Source organism: Ruditapes philippinarum, unplaced genomic scaffold, assembly GCF_026571515.1.
Source record: "Ruditapes philippinarum isolate M1 unplaced genomic scaffold, ASM2657151v2 ctg683_1_1_1_1, whole genome shotgun sequence".
Classification (NCBI taxonomy): domain Eukaryota; kingdom Metazoa; phylum Mollusca; class Bivalvia; order Venerida; family Veneridae; genus Ruditapes; species Ruditapes philippinarum.
Genome location: NW_026861864.1, coordinates 258,228 through 281,353, shown reverse-complemented (window position 1 = coordinate 281,353; position 23,126 = coordinate 258,228). Strand labels below are relative to the sequence as shown.

General features: G+C 34.0%; 1 protein-coding gene across 2 annotated transcripts in view; it reads left to right on the top strand.

The window, feature by feature from the left end:
- LOC132717168 (U3 small nucleolar RNA-associated protein 4 homolog) overlaps nucleotides 1-22,498 on the top strand; it is a 38,822-nt gene extending 16,324 nt beyond the window's left edge. For both annotated transcript variants that reach the window (XM_060700592.1, XM_060700590.1), the window contains exons 9-18: nucleotides 4,045-4,264; nucleotides 9,905-10,014; nucleotides 11,702-11,798; nucleotides 13,815-13,975; nucleotides 14,478-14,679; nucleotides 15,174-15,271; nucleotides 16,614-16,709; nucleotides 19,006-19,188; nucleotides 20,668-20,748; nucleotides 22,215-22,498. In XM_060700592.1, the coding sequence (XP_060556575.1) occupies nucleotides 4,045-4,264; nucleotides 9,905-10,014; nucleotides 11,702-11,798; nucleotides 13,815-13,975; nucleotides 14,478-14,679; nucleotides 15,174-15,271; nucleotides 16,614-16,709; nucleotides 19,006-19,188; nucleotides 20,668-20,748; nucleotides 22,215-22,331 (1,365 nt within the window). In that variant the 3' untranslated portion in view covers nucleotides 22,332-22,498. The remainder of the gene's footprint in view (nucleotides 1-4,044; nucleotides 4,265-9,904; nucleotides 10,015-11,701; nucleotides 11,799-13,814; nucleotides 13,976-14,477; nucleotides 14,680-15,173; nucleotides 15,272-16,613; nucleotides 16,710-19,005; nucleotides 19,189-20,667; nucleotides 20,749-22,214) is intronic.
- The last annotated feature ends 628 nt before the right edge of the window (nucleotides 22,499-23,126 follow it).

The window sequence follows — 23,126 nt, the reverse complement described above, 5'->3', positions numbered from 1 at the left end:
AGTAATGTCGAATTCCTGGTTGCCTGACCTAGTTCTATAGTAATGGCCAAATTCCTGGTTGCATGACCTAGTTCTATAGTAATTGCCAAATTCCTGGTTGTCTGACCTAGTTCTATAGTAATTGCCAAAGTCTGGTTGTCTGATCTAGCTCTTAACTAGTGGCTAGCCTAGATAGTAATGGCCAAATTTCTGGTTGTCTGAACTAGCTCTACTGTAATGTCCAAATTCCAGGTTAACTGACCTAATTCTATAGTAATTGTCAAAATCTTGCTGGCTGACTTAGCTCCATAGTAATGGCCAAATTCCTGATTGCATTACCCAGCTCTACCATAATGTCAAAATTCCTGGTTGCCTGACTTGACTAGTGACAAAAGTTTGGGTTGTTCTAGCTCATTATTAATGGAAAAATTTCTAGGTTGCCCAGCCTAGCTGTATATCAGATGCAAATTTACTTGTACAACAATTATGTATAGAAAGAGCTATGATATTGCTCTTTGCAATTAGTGCATAAAAATTTTCAAAATGATGGAAGATTTGTGTCCAGAGAGGTGGATGATTTTTATTTCGGCACATACTACCATGGGTACAAGTTTTCAGGCATATGCCTGAAGTTCAGGTTTTTTCGAATCCTGAAAGTACTGTTTTTGTCCCCTGCCTTTTCGAAGAAAAAAGGGGGATATAAAAATAGGCTCTGTCCATCCGGCGGACAGCTGTCTGTCCGTCTGTCCAAGCAAACATTTTGGGTTTAGGGGCTATGTAACAGTAAAGAGAACAAAAGAGAACAATAGGTTCATTCCGTGATCAAAGGGTTTATGGGCTAGTAGCCCTTAAGAAAACAAAGAAAATAACAAAAAAAATAGCCCCTAAACCCAAAATGTTGGAAAGTCCGTCCGTCACACTTTCGTGTCCGGTCCTTAACTTTGTCATTTATGAAAGGAATTTGAAATACTTTGGCACAAATGTTTGTTATAATAAGACGATGTGTCATGTGCAACAACCAGACCCCTACCTCCAGGGTCAAGGTCGCACTTGCTCATTCAAGGTTGCCAACATTGTCTTTTTTATCTATGAAGGGATTTTGTAAATACTTGCCATAATTGTTCACAATAATTAGACAATGTCATGCGCAAAAACCAGTCACCTACCTTCAAGGTCAAGGTCACACTTGGAGGTCAAATATTAACATAGTCTGTTACAGGGTATATTTTGTGTCCGGTCCATGACTTTTTCATAGATCATAGGATTTTGAAAATACTTAGCACAAATAGTCACTATAATAAGAGGATTGTGCCCAAGCGCCCAACACCTGTATCCCTACCTAAAACAAGGTCAAGGTCACACTTAGAGGTCAAAAATTAACATAGTCTGTTTATAGGGTATATTTTGTGTCGGATCTAGAACTTCTTCATATTTCAAGGGATTTTTGAAAATAATGGCACAAATAGTCACAATAATAAGACGTTATGTCAAGTACAACACCTGCACCCCTACCTCCAAGGTCAAGGTCACACTTAGAGGTCAAAGGTTAACAGAGTCTGTTATTTGGTATATTTTGTGTCCCATCCATTACTTCTTCATAGATTAAGGGATTTTGAAAATACTTGGCACAAATAGTCACAATGATTAGATGATATGTCATGCATAACATCTGTGTCCCTACCTCCAAGGTCAAGGTCACACTTAGAGGTCAAAGATTTACATAGTCTGTTATAGGGTATATTTTGTGTCCAATCCTTAACTTCTTCATAGTTTAAGGGACTTTGAAAATACTTGGCACAAATAGTCTCAATAATAAGACGTTATGTCATGCACAACACCTGCTCCCCTACCTCCAAGGTCAAGGTCACACTTAGAGGTCAAAGCTTAACATGATAGATTTTTAAATTCTGTGTTTCATTTTATTTTTTTAACAAATTTATTGTTGCATTTGCAGATCTAGCATTGATCATAATTTTGGACTGAATGTCCTGAGATCCGTACCTCAATCTTTTGAAATAGCACAATTTTATGCTTCATATAAAACTTCCCGAGGCGGGGGACGTTGGTAACTCTGTTACAAATTCTTGTTCTATATGAAACCAACTGAAAAAATGCTAAATTCAGGGTTTTCAGATATTTTTAACTTGTACTACTACATGTAGTAACAAGAAGCAAAATTTTCAAACCTATATGTGCCGGTAAAGAGATAAAACTAACTTGATGCTAGGTTAACTTCCTTACAAGCGAGGCACAAAAAATATTTTTCAGAAATCAAACTGCTTTATTGTATGTGCCATATAGAAAATCAGGGCCTCTTAGGCTGGGAATCTTATCTGTCTTAAAAAACTCTGTAACGTAACCACAATGGGTTTTATTGTAGCACGTTCCCTAGTGTGTCATAGTGTCACTTAGTTCTTTACTATCATTTCTTTATTAGCATTCAGTAATAAATATATTGAATTTAAGTCATTATTTAGGTACGATATGTAAATGTCAATTTTACAAGTGCAATGCAATTTTATTTCTTCATCCTTAATATTAAATTTTTTCAGTAAATTGAGCTAAGATTTTACTAACTGTGCGAATATTTCGACACAACATTTTTTTTTTCTGAATAATAATTGAACATAACTGCTGAACATTATCTTTATTGTAAAGGAAATGTCATTGAATTACAGGTATAAGAATTAAATGCAGACATTTTGTTCATTTTATATAAATTGCTATACTCTTAAGGAACACTTATCATGACAAGGTGCTGTTGTCAAAGGGGCATTATTCTGAAGCTATATATTTGGATAATACCTATTTTTAATCCCTTCCGCAAAGCTGGGAGGGGATTATAGGAATGGCCTCCACCTGTCTGTCCATCTGTCTGCCCCTCTGTCGTTCCTTACACTTTCATGTCTGCTTCATTACTTAAAGCCGCTAAATAAAATTTGAAATAACTTGGCACAGGTGATCACCATTATGGATGTGCAGAGCACAAAAATTGGGTTGCTACCCCCAAGGTCAAGGTCACACTTAAAGGTCAAGCGTAAAAATGTCTACATTTTGTGTCTGCTCTATAAATTTTAAACCGCTGAAATTCTTTGTAAATAACTTGGTACAAGTGATCACTATTATGGATGTGCTGAGCACAATAATTGGGTTACTACCCCCAAGGTCAAGGTCACAGTTTAAGGTCAAGTGTTAAAAAGTTTACATTTTGTGTCCGCTCCATAATACATGTATTTAAACAGCTGCATTGCAATGTTTTTTAGATATCTTGGCAGGAATGATCACCATATGACACCATGTGCAGAGCACAACAGTCATATCACTACCCTCAATGTCAGGGTCACACTAAAAAAAATGGTCTAATGTTAAAACATCTATTTCTCATGTTCGCTCAATAGCTTATTGACAATTCAAAGATTTTTAAATTACTTGGTACAAATGACCCCAACCATGACACAACCTGCAGAGCGCAACATCAGATGAGCATTAACACCATATATGATGCTATTGTTAGTCACAAAGTTGGTATGACAGGGTGTCTGTGGCCTAGTGGTTAAGGTTGATGACTTCAATTCACTTATCCCATGTGCGTGTGAATCTCAAAACGGACTTTAGATTCGTTTATGTGAGGAACCTACCCAGCTAGCTTACGAAACGTCATGTGGTTTTACTCAAGTGCCCTGTTGTGTCTGAAATAATGCAAGGAAGGGAACCTAAGGTCTTTCTACAAAAGTTATGCTGGAAAGTCACCATATGACATAGAAAGTCACCATATTACATATACTGTGTTGGTGCGACGTAAAACTGAACCGAGTGGTATGGCAGCTTGACAGCTTTCCTGCTAAGGAGAGGCCAGGCCGCCTACTGTGTGCCCATATGTATTACTGATAAGCCAACACCTAAATAGTCATAAACTTCCATCTGTAAGTAACGAGTGACTTTTGACATCGCTCTGCCACAGAGGCCTGTTTGGATGCGTAAGTCAGTTTTCTATATTATCAATGTGTATGATTTCAGTAAATAATAAAACATCCTAACATGTGTATATACATACTATAATTATAGAGTATACAGAGTCACAAAGCAGATGTATATTGCCTGGCGGTGGATTCGACTGAGAATATTGTGGTGTCTTCAGGTATAGACTCAAGTGTCGTGCAGTTCAACTATATAGCTGCACGTGAAAACAGTGACTGGCGGGATTGGGTGGGAACATTAGTTCACAATCAACATACACATGATGTTCGAGCTATACAAATTATAAACAAATATGTAGTGACAGGAGGTGAGTGACACGTATCTTTTGGAGTTTTTGTCCGTCTTCTCTTCTACAAACTCCGTATCTTTTGGAGTTTTTGTCTGTCTTCTCTTCTACAAACTCCGTATCTTTTGGAGTTTTTGTTCGTCTTCTCTTCTATAAACTCGTTAATTTGAAATTCGCTAAGTTTAGTCTCAGAATGCGGAAAGTATTAAAGTTGACTTTTGTTATTGATACATATGAATAAAAAGCCTGATATTTAATTTAGAAGAACACATGTTTCCTATCAGCTCATTTTGAAAGGTTATGTTTTAGAAACAAATTATTTTAATGTCAACTTATATTTGAAATGTGCATTATTAACTTTGTAAGGAAACATGTGAATCTTTTTTATTAATATTCAAAAGACTTGAGACGCATTAGGAGTACTTTTTTATTTTATTTATGCCAGTCAACTCTTCATTGAGGAAATGTCAAAAGTCATGTATTTTACATATTTTTTGTCATTCATAGAGCTTTGCTAACAAATATGCTGTTTAATAAGGAGTTCAGAAGCACTTTAAATATTTTTCCTCCTATATAAATTAAAGAAATGGGAGAAAATTGTCATACTAAAAATGTGGGTTTTTTTATGTTCAACCTGCAATCTCAATTGATTTGTCTGTACCACATTTCAAATATAGTGATTTGAATAAAATGCTTTTTTTTATTTTTTTGTTATACCCCCAAAAACGAAGTTTGGGGGGGTATATAGGAGTCACTCGGTGGTCGGTCGGTCGGTTGGTAGGTCGGGCGGTCGGTCGGTCGGTCCAGACGTCCGTTGCATTTTCCTTGTCCGGAGCATAACTTGAAAACTAATAGTTGGAATTCAATATAAATACATACAATGGTCAAGCACATTGAGAGGAAGTGCAGTGCACAAGAACCATAACTCTATCTTGACTAATTACAGAGTTATCGCCCTTTGTTACTTTTCCTTGTCCGGGGCATAACTTGAAAACTAATAGTTGGAATTCAATATAACTACATTCAATGGTCAAGCACATTGAGGGGAAGTGCAGTGCACAAGAACCATAACTCTATCTTGACTAATTACAGAGTTATTGCCCTTTGTTACTTTTCCTTGTCCGGGGCATAACTTGAAAACTACTGGTTGGAATTCAAAACAACTTCATACAATTGTCAAACACAATAAGGGGAAGTGTAGTGCACAAGAACCATAACTCTATCTAAAGTTATTACAGAGTTATTGCCCTTTGTTGCTTTTCCATTGCTTTTTTTTTGTCCGTTGCATTTTCCTTGTCCGGAGCATAACTTGAAGACTAATTTTTGGAATTCAATATAACTACATACAATGGTCAAGCACATTGAGAGGAAGTGCAGTGCGTAAGAAACATAACTCTATCTTGACTAATTATAGAGTTATTGCCCTTTGTTACTTTTCCTTGTCCGTGGCATAACTTGAAAACTACTGGTTGGAATTCAAAACAACTTCATACAATTGTCAAACACAATAAGGGGAAGTGCAGTGCACAAGAACCATAACTCTATCTAAAGTTATTACAGAGTTATTGCCCTTTGTTGCTTTTCCATTGCTTTTTTTTTTGTCCGTTGCATTTTCCTTGTCCGGAGCATAACTTGAAGACTAATTTTTGGAATTCAATATAACTACATACAATGGTCAAGCACATTGAGAGGAAGTGCAGTGCGTAAGAAATATAACTCTATCTTGACTAATTATAGAGTTATTGCCCTTTGTTACTTTTCCTTGTCCGTGGCATAACTTGAAAACTACTTGTTGGAATTCAAAACAACTTCATACAATTGTCAAACACAATAAGGGGAAGTGCAGTGCACAAGAACCATAACTCTATCCAAAGTAATTACAGAGTCATTGCCCTTTGATGCTTTTCCATTGCCTTTTTTTTTGTCCGGACCATAACTTGAAGACTAATGGTTGGAATTCAATATAACTACATACAATGGTCAAGCACATTGAGAGGAAGTGCAGTGCATAAGAACCATAACTCTATCTAAAGTAATTACAGAGTTATTGCCCTTTATTACTTTTCCATTGCTTTCTTTTGTCCAGACCTTAACTTATATGAAGACTAATTGTTGGAATTCATTATAACTTCATACAATGGTCCAGCACATTGAGAGAAAGTGCAGTGCACAAGAACCATAACTCCATCTTGATTTATTACAGAGTTACTGCCCTTTGTTTCTTTTCCTTGTCCAGAGCATAACTTTAAAACTACTGGTTGGAATTCAAAACAACTTCATACAATGGTCAAGCACAATAAGGGGAAGTGCAGTGCACAAGAACCATAACTCCATCTTGACTAATTACAGAGTTATTGCCCTTTGTTTCTTTTCCATTGCTTTCTTTTGTCCGGACCATAACTTGAAGACTTATTGTTGGAATTCATTATAACTTCATACAATGGTCAAGCACATTGAGAGGAAGTGCTGTGCATATGAACTTTTATATTGCCCTTTGTTACTTTTCCTTGTCCAGAGCATAACTTGAAAACTACTGTTTGGAATTCAGTACAACTTCATACAGTTGTCAAGGACATTAAAAGGAAGTGCAGTGCACAAGAGCCATAACTCCATTTTGACAAAATACAGAGTTACTGCCCTTTGATACTTTTCCTTGTCCAGAGCATAACTTAAAACGTACTGGTTGGAATTCAAAACAACTTCATACAATGGTCAAGCACAATAAGAGGAAGTGCATTGCACAAGAACTATAACTCTATCTTCAGTATTTATAGAGTTATTGCCCTTTGTTCTTTTTCTTTGTCTTTCTGGACTTATTACAGAGTAATTCAATTAAACTTCATCAATGGCCAACCACATTCAAAGGAAATGCAACATATATGAACAACAATTATCTTTAATTGCCCACAACCATAACTCTATGTTTAAATTCTTTTAAAAGGTATTCTGTTACTAGTAACATCCTCATTTCCGAAGCAGACTTGTGGGGGTATTAATCACATTTAGTGATAGTTCTAGTTTAATTTTTTTTTCATAAAAGGTTGTTGCACTATACATATGAGCCGCGTCACAACAAAACCAACATAATGGGTTTGTGACCAGCATGGATCCAGACCAGCCTGCGCAATCGCACAGTCTGATCAAGATCCATGCTGTTCGCTATCAGTTTCTCTACTTGAAATAGAGTTGGTAAGCGAACAGCATGGATCCTGATCAGACTGTGCGGATGCGCAGACTGGTCTGAATCCATGCTGGTTGCAAACCCACTATGTTGGTTTTGTCGTGACGTGGCTCATATTGGTTTTAATTCTTTGAATTATTTCGAGACGTGGAAGTATAAAGTACCCTGAGCTTTTCCATCCTGGTTTATCACTGAAAGATCTGTTAGTTTATGGGTTTTATAAAACAAAAGAAAAACAAATCTCTAAAATTTCCAGATTTATGATAATTTACCTTACATTGTGATGCAATTCTGTTATGATTAGTGTTTCATTTCAATTATTTTGCTGATTTAAAAGACAAAATTTCTATAAGAAGGATAAAATAGAGATACGGGTCATCTTTCTTGAAGATCTTTAAAATCGTTTTATCAATGTCCATCCTGTATTTATTGCATTAAGATGTGAATGATTGCCTGAAAAATTTCAAAATCTCAATTTTATTTCCAGGTATCATAGATTTGATAGACATATTATTATTACTACCCCATTTATCTATAATACCTTGATAAATTAAAATCCCCATATAATAAAGTTGGTTTTACTCAACCAGTTTTATTCAATACAGCCTCTCTTAGGTCATCATTTATTTCTATTGCACATTCAATAAAGTGAAAAATAGAAGCAACCTATTAGCAGTTTATCTATAATACTTCAATGTTAAAATCCTCGTATAATACAGTTGATTTTATTTTGTCGGTTTTACTCATTCATCATTTATTTTCTATTTGAATATTCATTATTTTGAAAGAATTCCTTTCACTATAGAAAATAATGCATTGTTGTGGCATATTGAAAGAAGGAAATGACATGTACACTTAGCATCACGTTTTGTACACAAATGTAGTTCTCAGTCACTTTGATGCACAATTTACAAGGTGAAGATCATTTTATATATAGGTCAGGGTGTACTAATACATGTAGATGCACGTAAAATTCTGTAAGTCATTGAAACAAACTTACATGACCTCTAGCAAAATTGAAAGACATTTAACATTAATGTTAGAATAGTCTGTGAGACAGTCATTTTATCGCTATCAATTAGAGCTTTTACATTGTATTGATTTATCCGCTTGTAACTTTAAAATATGAACATATTGACAGAATAGCAGACGCAGACTTTGCCACTAGCAGACGACAAAGTCAAATAAGTGTCCTCTATGGAGATATGAAATAATGTGATTTATAGAAGACAGCCTTGAAATCCGAGAAGTTTCTTCTGTAATCTTGTATACATTGTTACTTTATTATCCATTAAATAGACTAGACCAAGACGTCATTCTCTCAAAAGATAAAAAAAAAAATCCAACAAACATTGAAGCTTTCAAATATCTGCAGAACCGTGCAGAAATTGAATTTAATCATTACTTGAGTAGTTTTTATAAAGGTATAGCTTGGTCATTAACAAGGCAAAATTCAATGTATTAGTGCATCAAGTAGTAAAATAATTGTGATACTTTTATTCAGATTTTAGATGTAAATTCAAAGTTATATGATTTTATAAAGGTCAACAAGAACATGCGTGAAGTTCTTTAAAAGGACATGTAAAACAAAAAAAGATATTTAAATAAACCCATTTAGTATTATTTGGTTTTCCTAGATATATAATTAAAATTCCAACTTTCGCATCTAACGGATGCTTATTGTCTCATTTTACTATCATTATAAATATAGAATTGACTTTAATATACATTCATTTATATGTTTCAGTCACATTTATGTGATAGTTATATATCAAAAATAGAAGATAAACTGGCTCTTTTGCTTTCCTTAGTTGAATTTTCAGTTCAGTAATAAATAGTTTCCAGTTTAATACTTTGATTTTTTTATTTGATTTTTTTTAAAACCATTTGGGGCTAGTAAATATTGCCATAAGGTACAGCCAGAATGGCTCATGGCTTCTAGACTGCAGTGAAAAAAGATTTTCCTAATGTAAACAAAGTAGTATTTTGACTGCCATACAAAATACTAATTCACTCTAATTGTACTTATTGCCAAAAGGCAACAGAAGAAAAAGATCGTTCAGGTAATTGACCAATAAGTAACTTTTTGGATACTATAAAATGTGCACCAAAATTAAAAAGCTTTTGAAATATAAAATTAATAGCATTTATAAGGCATTATGGACCTCTTTTAACATCTGTAGCTTTGTCAAGGCAACCTTGGGTAGCACCTAGGGACTATGGTTTCTTTCATGTGAGGAAGCTATGCAGCTAGTTTATATTTGGTGGTTCTACTCAGGTGCCTTTTAGGCCTGAAATAATGCACGGAAGGGCACCTGAGGTCTTCCTTCACCAGTAAAGCTGGAAATTCGCCATATGACCTACACTGTGTTGATGTCATGTAAAACCAAACAAAGAAAAAAAAAGTTTAATTACAAACCAAGTTTGTTGAAATTCACAAATATACTATTTGTATTTGTACTTAACACTTTATTTGACAGGTGTAGATACAAATTTGATACAGTTTAATTTGTCAAGTATTGGTAGTGATGTAGGACATAAAAGACATTCATCAGAAAACAAATGGAAGCGTATAACTCCTGTCCCACAGGTAAACATCATTATAATTGAGCCGCGTCACGACAAAAGCAACACAATGCGTTTGCGACCAGCATGGATCCAGACCAGCCTGCGCATCCGCGCAGTCTGATCAGGATCCATGCTGTTCGCTTACCAACCCTATTACAAGAAGAGAAACTGATAGCGAACAGCATGGATCCTGATCAGACTGCGCGGATGTGCAGGCTGGTCTGAATCCATGCTGGTCGCAAACGCATTATGTTGGTTTTGTCCTGATGCGGCTCATATATTTCAGTTGTTGTCTCCAAATTACCTGTTACAGATCTTTGGCCACCATTATGGAGATAGCGCTGCTGGAAAGAAGCCAGTGAGTGAGGCTAAAAACAGTGTTTGGAGCACCACACTAAATACATGTACTGTATTCTGGTATAATACCAATAAGGCGCCTTTTTGACCACCAAAAATGCATTTTAAAATGGCTAATCCAACTCACCAATTTATATATGATTATAAATGAAAAAAGTGAAATTCACTGAAAAAAGCTACATTTTTCTTCTTGAGACCATGTTGTCTGTCAAGTATCAAGGGGTACTGCTCCAACACTGTAGTGAGTTAAATCTGAAGCTTTTTGATCTGTTTAGTTTCCATATAAACTAATATAACGGTATGGAAGCCTCTTAGGCTTATTATAAGGGGTCATAATATCAAATTTGTAACTTTTCTTCCTACATGACAAATGACATTTAATGCATGGAATGCAATTAATGTGATACAAGAAGGTATATATGATAGAGCCTGCATCACTTATTGCATAAGCAGACGAATATCTTGGAATTGTTAAACTAACGTTTAATTGCCAAATAGATGTCTAAGTGTGCCTTAAACTTGTTGGTTCCTGCACTAATAATGATGACATATCTACATGTAACATAAACAGTGTCTATGTAACCTGAAGCTAAATAAAATAACAATACATCTTAGTAGCAAGTAGATTACAGTAAGTGATAAATCTAAATGCTAATTAAACCCACTTGTGGCTGAGGGGTTGCCTTTAAAGCGTTTAGGCATCAGAATTGCAGTCACCGTTTATCTCTGTATGATTGTAAGAGGCGACTAAATAGAATCGAATAACTGGATTCTATCATAGACTAATGAGTCTATGCATCTCTTAGCTCTAGCCAGTGAGGTGAGATGGTTTTGATCCCTAGTATTGTTTTGAAGTTCGTTATACCAAAGGTTAACCAAAACCGTCTTTCCTGTTTATGTGCCATATGACCTATCCTGTGTTTGTGTGCTGTAAAACCTTATAAACAAACAAACAAATCTAAAGCTTGCCTATGTGATATGTGGAAATGCTTGGCTATGCTTACTTAAACAATGTATTAAGGATCAAAAATGCCCTGTTCATAGGTTATTGTTTACATAGACTCATGTAGGAAAATAACACTTCTTTACAAGAAATACAAGGCATACTAATTACAAGTAGCAATGCTTTTAGGTAAATTATACCCCTGAAGTAAAATAAGCCCGGACCTGGTTTAAATAAAGTTTCAAACGGCCTTGCATTATGTGCAATTAATTTATGGATTTTGTTAAATTAACAGTACCATACCAAACGGCTTAAGAACTATGCATCTTTGGCTCTACAGGGAGTTATTTTTGTTTTATTCTTTGCTTAATTATTGTTAGATATTATAATTATCAATTTTTATTTGTAGAAATCACTAGTTAAAGTTGCGGGAGATGTGAATGTAATACTTTTACAGTACACTTACCATATAGAGGTTTGGAGATTAGGATTTACACAAAATACTGGTAAGTTGTTTTAAACTCACCTAAGCACACAGTGCTCAGAGGTTAGCTTTTGTGAAGGCGGAAGTGTTGGTCGTCTGTCATCCGTCGTTATCCACAATTTATTTAAACAAGATCTTCCTAAACAACAGGATGGAGTTTGAACAAACTTCATAGGGATGGTCCTTATTTTGTTGTTGTTTTTGTTTTATGTACACTTGGCGCAGGATTTACCATATTTCCGAGACTTTCAGCATTTTTTCGGGTCTGCTAATTGAAGCCATATAGGGAACGTCTTCTTCATGCCAATCACCGTAAGTTCTAATCTTCGCTGTTTGTTGGAAATGAAGTTCTATAATACATTCAAGGCATCTGTATTTCTTTACAACTACCGTTTGCAGGACCTCACACTCCCATTAGTAATGACAGCTTAAAAACATGAAATTAAAATTTGAAGCTCGTATATAAACTGAGAATGGAAAAAATCTCCAAATGATTAAATAGAATTATGCCCAGAATAAAATTGAAAAACAAATTTTCTGTTTCGGTAACCCTCAGTTGAGTCCCTTTAATAAATACATAAATAATAAGGTTCTGCAAGTCATTTCATTTTTTTAATGTTTCAAATTTTGCCATATATAAGTCACAGAAATTGATATTTTTTATTGTACATTTTTGTTTCATGTCATTATCAGTTATGACCAGTATTTCAGTTATGTATTCATTGCATTGGTTTCCTATAGAATCATATGTGAATGTGAATGACACCGGTCATTGTCAACTGTCAATAAACTGTCAATGTATTAATGAATTGAAAATGAATATTTCCACGTATTTTGTTACGCAAGTATTCCAATAACAGCATTAGCATGTCTAGTACATATGTTTGAAATAGAATAACATATTAGCAAAGGTATATAATATATAATATTATTTAATTTTATGGTTTAATAAGATGTACAATGAACTGTTGACTTTTCACCTTAAAGTACATATCATTATGTGGATAGATCAGTGCTCAGTTCTGTAAAGGATGATAAAAAGTTTTTCAGTGTACTTTGTAAGGACAAAATACATGTACTGTTAATCTATGGGTCTTGGGGTTTTTTTTCCCTGTTTCTTCCTTGTTTGCCACAACTTAAAAGAATGGGGGCCATATTTCAATACATACAAATATACGTACATACATATATACACACACACATATATATGTACATACGTACATACATATGTATGTACATACATACATAATACATACATACATTCATACTAACATACATATGTACATACCTACATACGTACATACATACATACTTACATACGTATATACATACATACATACATTCGTACATACATACATACATTCGTACATACATACTGTACATACATGCATACGCACTCACGCGCGCGCACACGCACACATACACACACACTAAGTACATACATACGTAACGTACATACATACAAACATACATAACGTACATACATACATTAGGTACATACTTATATACATACGTATATCCTGTTACTCTTGTCCTATCAATAACTAGAGAAGAAATAAGTTGTGCTTTATGATACTTGGTAGGGGCATTTACCATAGCCAGTTGATTACCCCTGTTGATTTTGAGATAATGAATAAGCCTTTGGTTTATGAAATTAGGTAAGGACGATAATTATGGTTCGTAGATGACCCTTACTAGTTTGGGTTCATTGGATCAAAGGCCAGGGTCACAGGGACTAACTCAGCAAAGGGGAATAATAGTTTACAGACTGTTCAGTTTCTCACTGATGTATTCAAAGGGATAAAGCTAGTTTACAGTCTGTTCAGTTTCTAAATGATTAACACAGTCTGAGGAAAGTTAGTTTACAGTCTATTCATATTCTCAATGATTACCTTATAGGAGGAAGAATGATAGATCTAAAGTTATGAATTTGTGAGTGCACATCACTTCTTTTCCTTGACAATATGATGGCCAATTATATTTCTGATACTTTTACTTTACATTATAAATGTTGACCATTGAACTTGTCTTGTTTCAGGTAATAATGGTGATATTCTTCCATTGAGATCAAACCCTATCAAACTCATTCAATTGAAGACAAAAGGTGGTGTGCCTATCTTCTGCAGCAGTATTACCCAGGATGCATCATTTATGTCATACTCTGATTGTGACACACTGAGATTTTACAGTATCACCTTGGTCAGTATTTATGAATACTTGAAAAATTTTAGTTATACGTCCCCATGATAATGATTAAACCCTTTGTCGTACTAATCTGAGGGATTTTGGATCTTTCTGTGGAGTATCCAGTAGCTACAGAATCGGTTTTCTACTCTGATGATTGCACAGAAGAGTCCCAAGGTTTTCCTAAAGCAGTAATGAACTACAATAGACATTGTGTTGTGTACGAAAACCTCAGTCTCCTAGATATGTCTCTTTAGTGGTCTTAAACTTTGGTGGAGAAAATGTCACTGCAATGTAGTTTCCAACTATGATGATTTTTAAACTTTATTATTCTTGATTGATGTCTATATGTAGGGGACATGGGGTTAAGTACTCAAGCTGAATGTTGTTGACATTTTCTCTTTTATATATGACTGGTGTATAATCACTGACAAATGTGCCAGTTCAGGGAGCATCCATCCCTTCAGCTAAATTTCTTGTATTGTTTTGCTTACTATATTGATAAATACACTTTCAGGAGAACTTGACGGATATACAGCCTGGTGTAAGTATGAAGAAAATCACTCCCGCTACAGACAGTCCACCAGATGGCGCTCATTGTATGTGCTTCACCTCGGATAAGACACGTCTTGTCACCGTAACGTCCTCATCATGCGTACAGATCTGCTCCATTCAGCCAGCCTCAATATCCGTGGAGCATACATTTCCACAGCTGTCTGGTAAACTTATCAATTTGTTAGTGTTACATGTAATTTAAAGTAATGGAGTGATATACATAATACAGAAATAGCATTCTTTGTCGCGAAAGGTGCATGAGAATAATTTTCAATTGCTTTTACAAACAAGTTTTTAAAAATACAGATATTCAATTAGCCATATACATCATCAATGACTAAAGTGGCAAGTAATAAAAAGTCAGGAATCATAACTACATCTATGTCCAAAATTTATCTGTTATACATCTGTAATAATTATGCGATATTGACTATGATTAATGCTCAAACATTGGACAAGATCACCTGTTTATTAGGTCAAGGTCGTTAAGGTTAAAAATAGATTTTCCTACATTTTAGCTTTGTCAGTGTCATTGACAGCATTTGTCATGTTTGACCGATTTCTTTGCCATTGTTTTGTTTTGTTTCTCGTCTGTGAAACTTGAAATTCTATGGAATAGATAAGAATTAATTATTTTGAGAATTGTTTTGTATTGTAGAAAGTCTACATTTGTTAGATGTGAGTAAGGATGACCAGTTTGCAGCTGTTGCCGATCATGATTGCAACGTGCATGTTTACAATCTCAATTCTATACAGGTATTGTATGAGATCTGATTATAAATCACCCTATCTTTTACATCGTGTATCTGATCACATACAAGTAAGCAGATGGGACCATATATCTACTGTTAAAGTTTATATTGGGATTTCAGGCCATTGTCCTCTGAAACAAGAAACAAAACAAGTTTTCACTTTGTTAAAGCAACATAATGCCTATCCAAGAGGAAGTTAGGAGTGTTCTGCCATTGTCCTCTTAAACAAAACAAGTTTTCACTTTATTAAAGTTACATAATGCCCATCCAAGAGGAAGTTAGGAGTGTTCAGGAAAAAATAAACAGGAAAAGTGTGTTTGAAACGGTATTCAGTTCATTGACCCACCTTAATGTCTGACATGAACTTCCAGCTTCCAGTTTTGTAACTGTTATCAATGATTTTTTGGCAAAACTTAAACGAGAATTTAAAGTTGGAACATAAGAGTCTGGCCAGACTGCATGATTGTGCTATCTGTGGTAAAGAATGTTCATTCAATTTTTAGTTAATTGTGGAAAAATTATGCACAGTTTGAGTTCATATGCGCAAAAATATAATCCAGACGACCAGTAAGCTTGAAATATAAATAACAATGTATTTGTAATTATACTTCTACATTAAAAAAAAAGAATACAATGAAGTAATATAAAGTCTTAGCCTATACAATGAAGTCACATAAAGTCCTAGTCTATACAATGAAGTCACATAAAGTCCTAGTCTATACAATGAAATCCTGGCCTACACAATAAAGTCACATAAAGGAAGTCACATAAAGTCCTTGCCTTTAAAATGAAGTCACATAAAGTCCTAGCCTTTACAATGAATTCATATAAAGTCTTGCCTTTACAATGAAGTCACATAAAGTCCTTGCCTTTACAATGAAGTCACATAAAGTCCTTGCCTTTAAAATGAAGTCACATAAAGTCCTAGCCTTTACAATGAAGTCACATAAAGTCCTTGCCTTTAAAATGAAGTCACATAAAGTCCTTGCCTTTACAATGAAGTCACATAAAGTCCTTGCCTTTAAAATGAAGTCACATAAAGTCCTAGCCTTTACAATGAATTCATATAAAGTCTTGCCTTTACAATGAAGTCACATAAAGTCCTAATCTATACAAGGACTAATTAGACAGGCTAGTTAGACACATGGATGTAGCCAACAACAATATCCAGAATAAACCTAACAATAAACCAAACAAATACAATTCATTTGATAAATTTGTCATATGTTTTGGTCAACAGTGTAGAGAACATAACATATATAAAAAAAAGATTTAAAATTTCTTTGTTATTGTTTTGCTGGACATGTGGAGAGGTTGATTTATAAGTGAATGTATTTATATTTCAGCATGTATGTAGTGTACCTAGACAAGGTCATCAGGTGTCGGCACTCAGTTTCAGTCCCGACAGTAAGATGGTAGTAATGGCATACACCAATCAAAAGGTATATAGTATATTTGATACAGCATTGATTATTAGGGTGCTTTAAATCGTAAATTGATTACATTGTGTCATTATAAACGATATAAAATGAAAGGAACATAGAAGGAAAAAGGCCTGGACACATAAGAAAATACATTACAAGCGGTATCTCGTTAAAACCGATCTTGTTATCAGTGGAGTAGACTGTACTTGCTTATCATTACAAAATGCAGTTATAAGACAAGGGGCATATTTTGAAAGCTACATTTTCGAGTTTTTTGCCCCTTTTTACCAAATACTGCCTTTTATACAGAATGATTTGAAAACTATGAAAGGTATAAACATGAAACTTTAAATACTTGTTTATCATGACAAGAGGCACAGTTGTTTGACAAAGGGCATTATTCTGAAAGCTATATTTTAGAGTTATGCCCCTGTTCAAGTTAAACTTTTTTTGCCAAAATTGCTCATCAAGTAGAATGATTCAAAAATTGTGAAAGATATTAACAGGAAATTTGGAATACTTAATAATGTACAGTTGAAAGACAAGGGGCATTATCCTGAAAGCAATATTTTTCAGAGTTATATTCCTTAAAAGCTTAGACACCATTTTGTTTTAAGCTCACCTGTCACAAAGAGACATGGTGAGCTTTTGTGATCGCTTTTCGTCCGTTGTTCGTAAACTTTTACTTCAAACAACATCTCCTCATAAACCACTGAGCCAATTTCATCCAAACTTCACAGGAATGTTCCCTTCGTGGTCACCTTTCAAAATTGTTCAAAGAATTTAATTCCATGCAGAACTCTGATTGCCATGGCAACCAAAAGAAAACATTAAAAAAATCTTCTTTTAAAAGCCCAAACAGCTAGAGCTTAGATATTTTGCATGAAACATCTTCTAGTGGGTGTCTCCCAAGTATGTCCAAATAAAAGCCCTTGGGTCAAAATTGGCTCTGCCCCAGGGGGTCATTGTTTTTCCATATATGTGTACTGGCATGCGAGCAGTTTCCGTACAAAAATCGTAGTTACTTAATCATTATTTTTTATTACGCTCACTCACCAAAATTTGAATGTTACACATCAATATTCGGCTCGTCACACAAATCATGGAAATTCCATCATGTTCTAAACATAGAATAACCCTTAGTTATGAGGCCTCATATGGGGTACCGAAATTATCCATTATTTTGTATGAAGAGAAGTAGTTCCCGTACATAAAATTTAACCCATTATAATTATACAATTTTATTATATCGGACCTATTTTTTCATTTATAATTGTTGAACAGACCATTTTCTAAGAGATAAATAGATGTAATTCAGAAAATAGAAAGTAGACTAAACGCGTGTATGTATTACCCGGTACCGTTACCCCCAACGCATTCACATGCGATGGCATGCTTGTATGCATGATATTTTACGCATCAAAGCCATAAAATTATTTTATATAGTAATATTGGTCAAAATTCTGATAATTAAACAAGTTTTCATCGCATTGCCTTCTTATCTGTAAACAGGTGGTATTAGTAGAAAACTCTTTAACATGCCTCACGTGTAAGTATGTTTGCGCATGCGCGCAAAGACGGAATTCCCCCAGATAAAACAGGGTCACGTTTTGACAACGCACCTGTGAAAGTGATTTAAAATGAGACTTTTTATACGTACTGCCGAACTGACACTTAGATTTTGTTTCGTTTATGTATCTGCTTGATTTGAAATGAATTTTTGAAGAATGCATGTAAAAATCAAGCGTTTAAATGAAAAATACGGGTACTGCTTCTGTACGGGAACTGCTCGCATGCCAGTATAGGAAAATATTAAAAAATCGTCTTTTAAAAAACCCAAAGAGCAAGAGCTTTGGTGGGGGCATTGATTTTCTTTATATGTATATATTAAGAACTAATGTTTTTAAACATACACTATTTCAGATACAAATATGAACTTTGTGATATCAGTTTAAGATTTAAATTTTATATCTGCTTTTGTCTATAGTTTACAATATTACTTGTTCCTTGTTATTGAGAGTTTCATTATACAGGTGAGCGATTTCAGGGCCATCATGGCCCTCTTGTTTAAACAAAGATGGTTATTGATAGTTGTTGCCCTTAACAGACCAGAGTTAACACCACATGTGTCTCTTGTTGTCTTTTTATTTAAGTCTACAGGCAACTTATTTTATTTGTGAAAATTTGTATATGAAATCCAATTTTCCTCTCACTAAGTTTTTGATATTTTTTTTTAATTAAATTACCTGTACATGTATTACCTGTACATATATGATGTATCTGATGAACATCAAAACTGTTATTACTTTTACAGATATTTGAATTCGATGTAAACCAAATGGAGTTTTCTGATTGGACGAAGAAACACAGTCAAAGTTTCATGAATGCATGGTTAAAAAGAAAATCAAAGATCACAAAGATCTCTTACAACCCAAACAATCACAATCAGCTGTTTTTACATGATGAACAGCTGTTTTGTATACTAGATAAAACTCAGGTAAATTTTACTTCTTTTTTTTAAAATCCATGTTAATTCCTTTAATCTGTACATATAGGGTGCTTAATGTTCATCAAGAAGGCTTAGCAGTGTCAGCTGGGATAATGTCCTATATATATATCTCCACATTCTAATTCTAGTTCACTTGTACTAAAAATTTAATCTAGGTTGAAAGGTTATTGCAAATATTAATTAATGCATATGCATATAAAATATTGTTAGACATATGCCATATATAGTTCTTTCATACATAATTTAGCTTTACTATTTCGAGTATGCATATTAGGCATGTCCTTGAACTGGTTTATGAAAACAACTACTGTAGGTTAATGTAATGTCCTTAGAGTATTTTCAATTAAATTTATTGAGTAACTAGATCTTGTTGATATACTAGAATAGACCACTTCTGTTACTGCATTGCTCAAAGGACCATTATAACTGGTAAGCATTAAGTATTGAAATAACTGATCAGTTTAAAGCATGGGCTTACCAATTGTTTCCATGCTTTATGCTAACTTGTTGTTTCCATGCTGACTGTTTACCAGTTGTTTCCATGTTTAGTGTTTACCATTTGTTTCCATGCTTAGGGTTTACCAGTTGTTTGCATGCTTAGTGTTTACCAGTTCTTTCCATGCTGAGTGTTTACCAGTTGTTCTCATGCTGAGTGTTTACTAGTAGTTTCCATGCTTAGTGCTTACCAGTTGTTTCCATGCTTAGTGCTTACCAGTTGTTTCCATGCTTAGTGTTTACTAGTTGTTTCCATGCTTAGTGTTTACCAGTTGTTTCCATGCTTAGTGTTTACCTGTTGTTTCCATGCTTAGTGTTTACCAGTTGTTTCCATGCTTAGTGTTTACCAGTTGTTTCCATGCTGAGTGTTTACCAGTTGTTTCCATGCTAAGTGTTTACCAGTTGTTTCCATGCTTAGTGCTTACCAGTTGTTTCCATGCTTAGTGTTTACCTTTTGTTTCCATGCTTAGGGTTTAACAGTTGTTTCCATGCATAGTGTTTACCAGTTGTTTCCATGCTTAGTGTTTACCAGTTGTTTCCAGGCTTAGAGCAAACAAATGGTAAGTATAAAGCACGGAAACAAAATGATTTCTAGGAAACAAATTTTGTCTTGTTGCGTTTGGTAGAGACACAGTCACATGACAGTCAAAAGAAAGTGGTAAGAAGGGATAGAAATGCTAAAAAAAAGGGTGTAAATTTGTGTGCTTTTCCACAGCTTCATTCAAAGCCACAGCATTCTGTTCATTTATTGGGAGTTTTTTTATTTAGATTAAAAAAAACCTGACAACTTCATTATTTTACAAATATATGATAATAAAACTGTTATTGTATATTGTCACATTGAACTTTTACATAGACTTACAAAATATATTTGCACAATAAGTGCCATTTAAAAATTTGAAATCACATGTGCGACTTTTCCTGTCAGTAATATGTAAAATAAGATAAAAAAATAATTAAAAATTCTTGCAGAACTTTCCACACATCAAAAGAAGCTTTGAAGAGTTGAAACTGGAGAAGACCACAGCCTTTCATATTTGTATGAAATATAAGGTGAGAATGTATACTTTTATCATTTTTGTGTGGAATATAAGGTGAGAATGTATGCTTAAATTATATTTGTACAAAATAAAAGGTGAGAATGTATGCTTTAATCATATTTGTATGAAATATAAGGTGATAATGTTCGCTTTATTCATATTTGTATAAAATATAAGGTGAGAAAGTATGCTTTAAACAAACTTGTATGAAATATAAGGTGAGAAAGTATGCTTTAATCATATTTGTATGAAATATAAGGTGAGAATGTATGCTTTAATCATATTGTATGAAATATAAGGTGAGAAAGTATGCTTTAAACATACCTGTATGAAATATAAGGTGAGAAAGTATGCTTTAATCATATTTGTATGAAATATAAGGTGAGAATGTATGTTTTAATAATATTTGTATGAAATATAAGGTGAGAAGGTACCCTTTGATCATATTTGTATGAAATATAAGGTGAGAATGTACGCTTAAATCATATTTGTATGAAATGTAAGGTGAAAATGTATGCTTTAAACATACTTGTATGAAATATAAGGTGAGAATGTATGCTTTTATCATATTCAGACATTTTGGTTTATCAGTGTGTCTTTTCATGTTTTTGGGAAGATTCTCAAACAGTAAGTTTCTAGTATTTCATCTTCGTAAATGTTCAACTTCATAATGAGGCTTGGCATGACGGGGTGATTTAGGATGGCTACTTGTTTACACTTGCCACTTGCTAGTGTAAGTTAAAATACTGTCATGGAGGATTATTTCTTCTGACATAGGAGTAAGATAACAAAATGATTTTGGTTCTACTAAATCTTGAATGAAGTACTACATGTAAGTCTTCTTCTGCCAGTTACTCATGGATAGTGAAAGTAAGATCAAACCTGTGATAAGTCATACATTAGTCCCCTTTGGCCAAATGAAATAAGTGTTTGAATCTAAGTATGATGGATTCTTCCATGTGACTGTGCTGCCAACTGAGGATTTTATCCTTGTGACTATAGATTTTGTAGTGAAATGTGATAATTTGAATTTGTGGTCTTTCACCAGTTAAAGATGCATGCCTCCAGAGAAATTTAAGAGAATGAAATTTTAGACAAATGTACTAAGATTTTGAGAAAAGTAAAAAGATTCAAGGTTCAGGTTATAATTTACATGTTCTGTGTGATTAATGGCTGATTTTGCAGTATTTATCACCATAAATCTACTGCATGACTAATGGAGTAAGGGCTATTTTTTGCATGTTTTGATGAAAACATTTTCATGAAAATTAGCATTAATCTGGAGGCATGCTGCTTTAAGGTAGGAAAAGACTTCAGTTAAAGTTGTGCCTAACATTTTCAGATAGAATTAATTTCAGTAGATTATAAGCATGCACTTTCAATAATAAAAAGATTATTTATTTTATTTGCTTAGTGATGTAGTCCATGTGTATGAATCCAAAATATAATTACATGTATGTTGTTTTTCCTATATTTCAGTTTTTGTTTCACCTGGAAGTTTTACCCGACAACTGGCTTGTGGCGGTAGAGAGACCACAGTTAGATTTGTACAGTTCACTACCTGAAGCCTTGAAAAGAAAGAAATTTGGAACTTGATTATCTCTCTTTTATTTAGTTGTTTGTTTTATTAGTGAAGTTGGCCAAGGGAGACAAATAAGTTTGTTAAGGGGGAATAACTTATTTTTGACTTCTACACAAAAAAGTGTGCTAGACTGCCTGCCATTGTATGTAAATTGTTTCAAAATAAACAAATATAAATAAGATTTTTAACTAAGTTTTTCTTTTTTTAATTATGTTCCATGTCCATATCTATAAAGAAATTAAACAGAAAGTACATGGTATCTTGAGGTGTAAAATAAAATAGAATTAACAAATAGAACAGTTTACTCAGGGTTTTAACTTATGATCAAAGACTTCAGTCAGTGACATGTTTCAGTTGTGAATCACTTACCAATAACAGCATCCTGTCACAAAACCTCCAAAATTTCTAAAATTGACTAGTCCTCCAGCCATTTTTGGAACTTAACATTATTATTTTAGGGGACATCATGATAAAAATTTGAAGTAAGTCGGTCAGATGCAAATCATTTGCGGTTCCAGCAGATTAAATGTTGTGAACTAACTAAAAACTTTAATCTTGATGTCCTAACATTAATAATGGACAGTCCCAAATTCCCAAATATTGAAGTTGGGCGAGTTTATTTTTGTCAGTAGTTCTACTCAGATTCCCATTTGTGCTTGAAATAATGCTCTGAAAGACACCTTAGGTCTTCCTCCAGCAGTAAAGCCTGATTGTGGCCATATGACAAATACTGTGTTGGTGTGACAACCAAGAAAAAACAAAACAATTAACCATAAATTTTCAATCTCTTTTATTAAATATTCTATGAA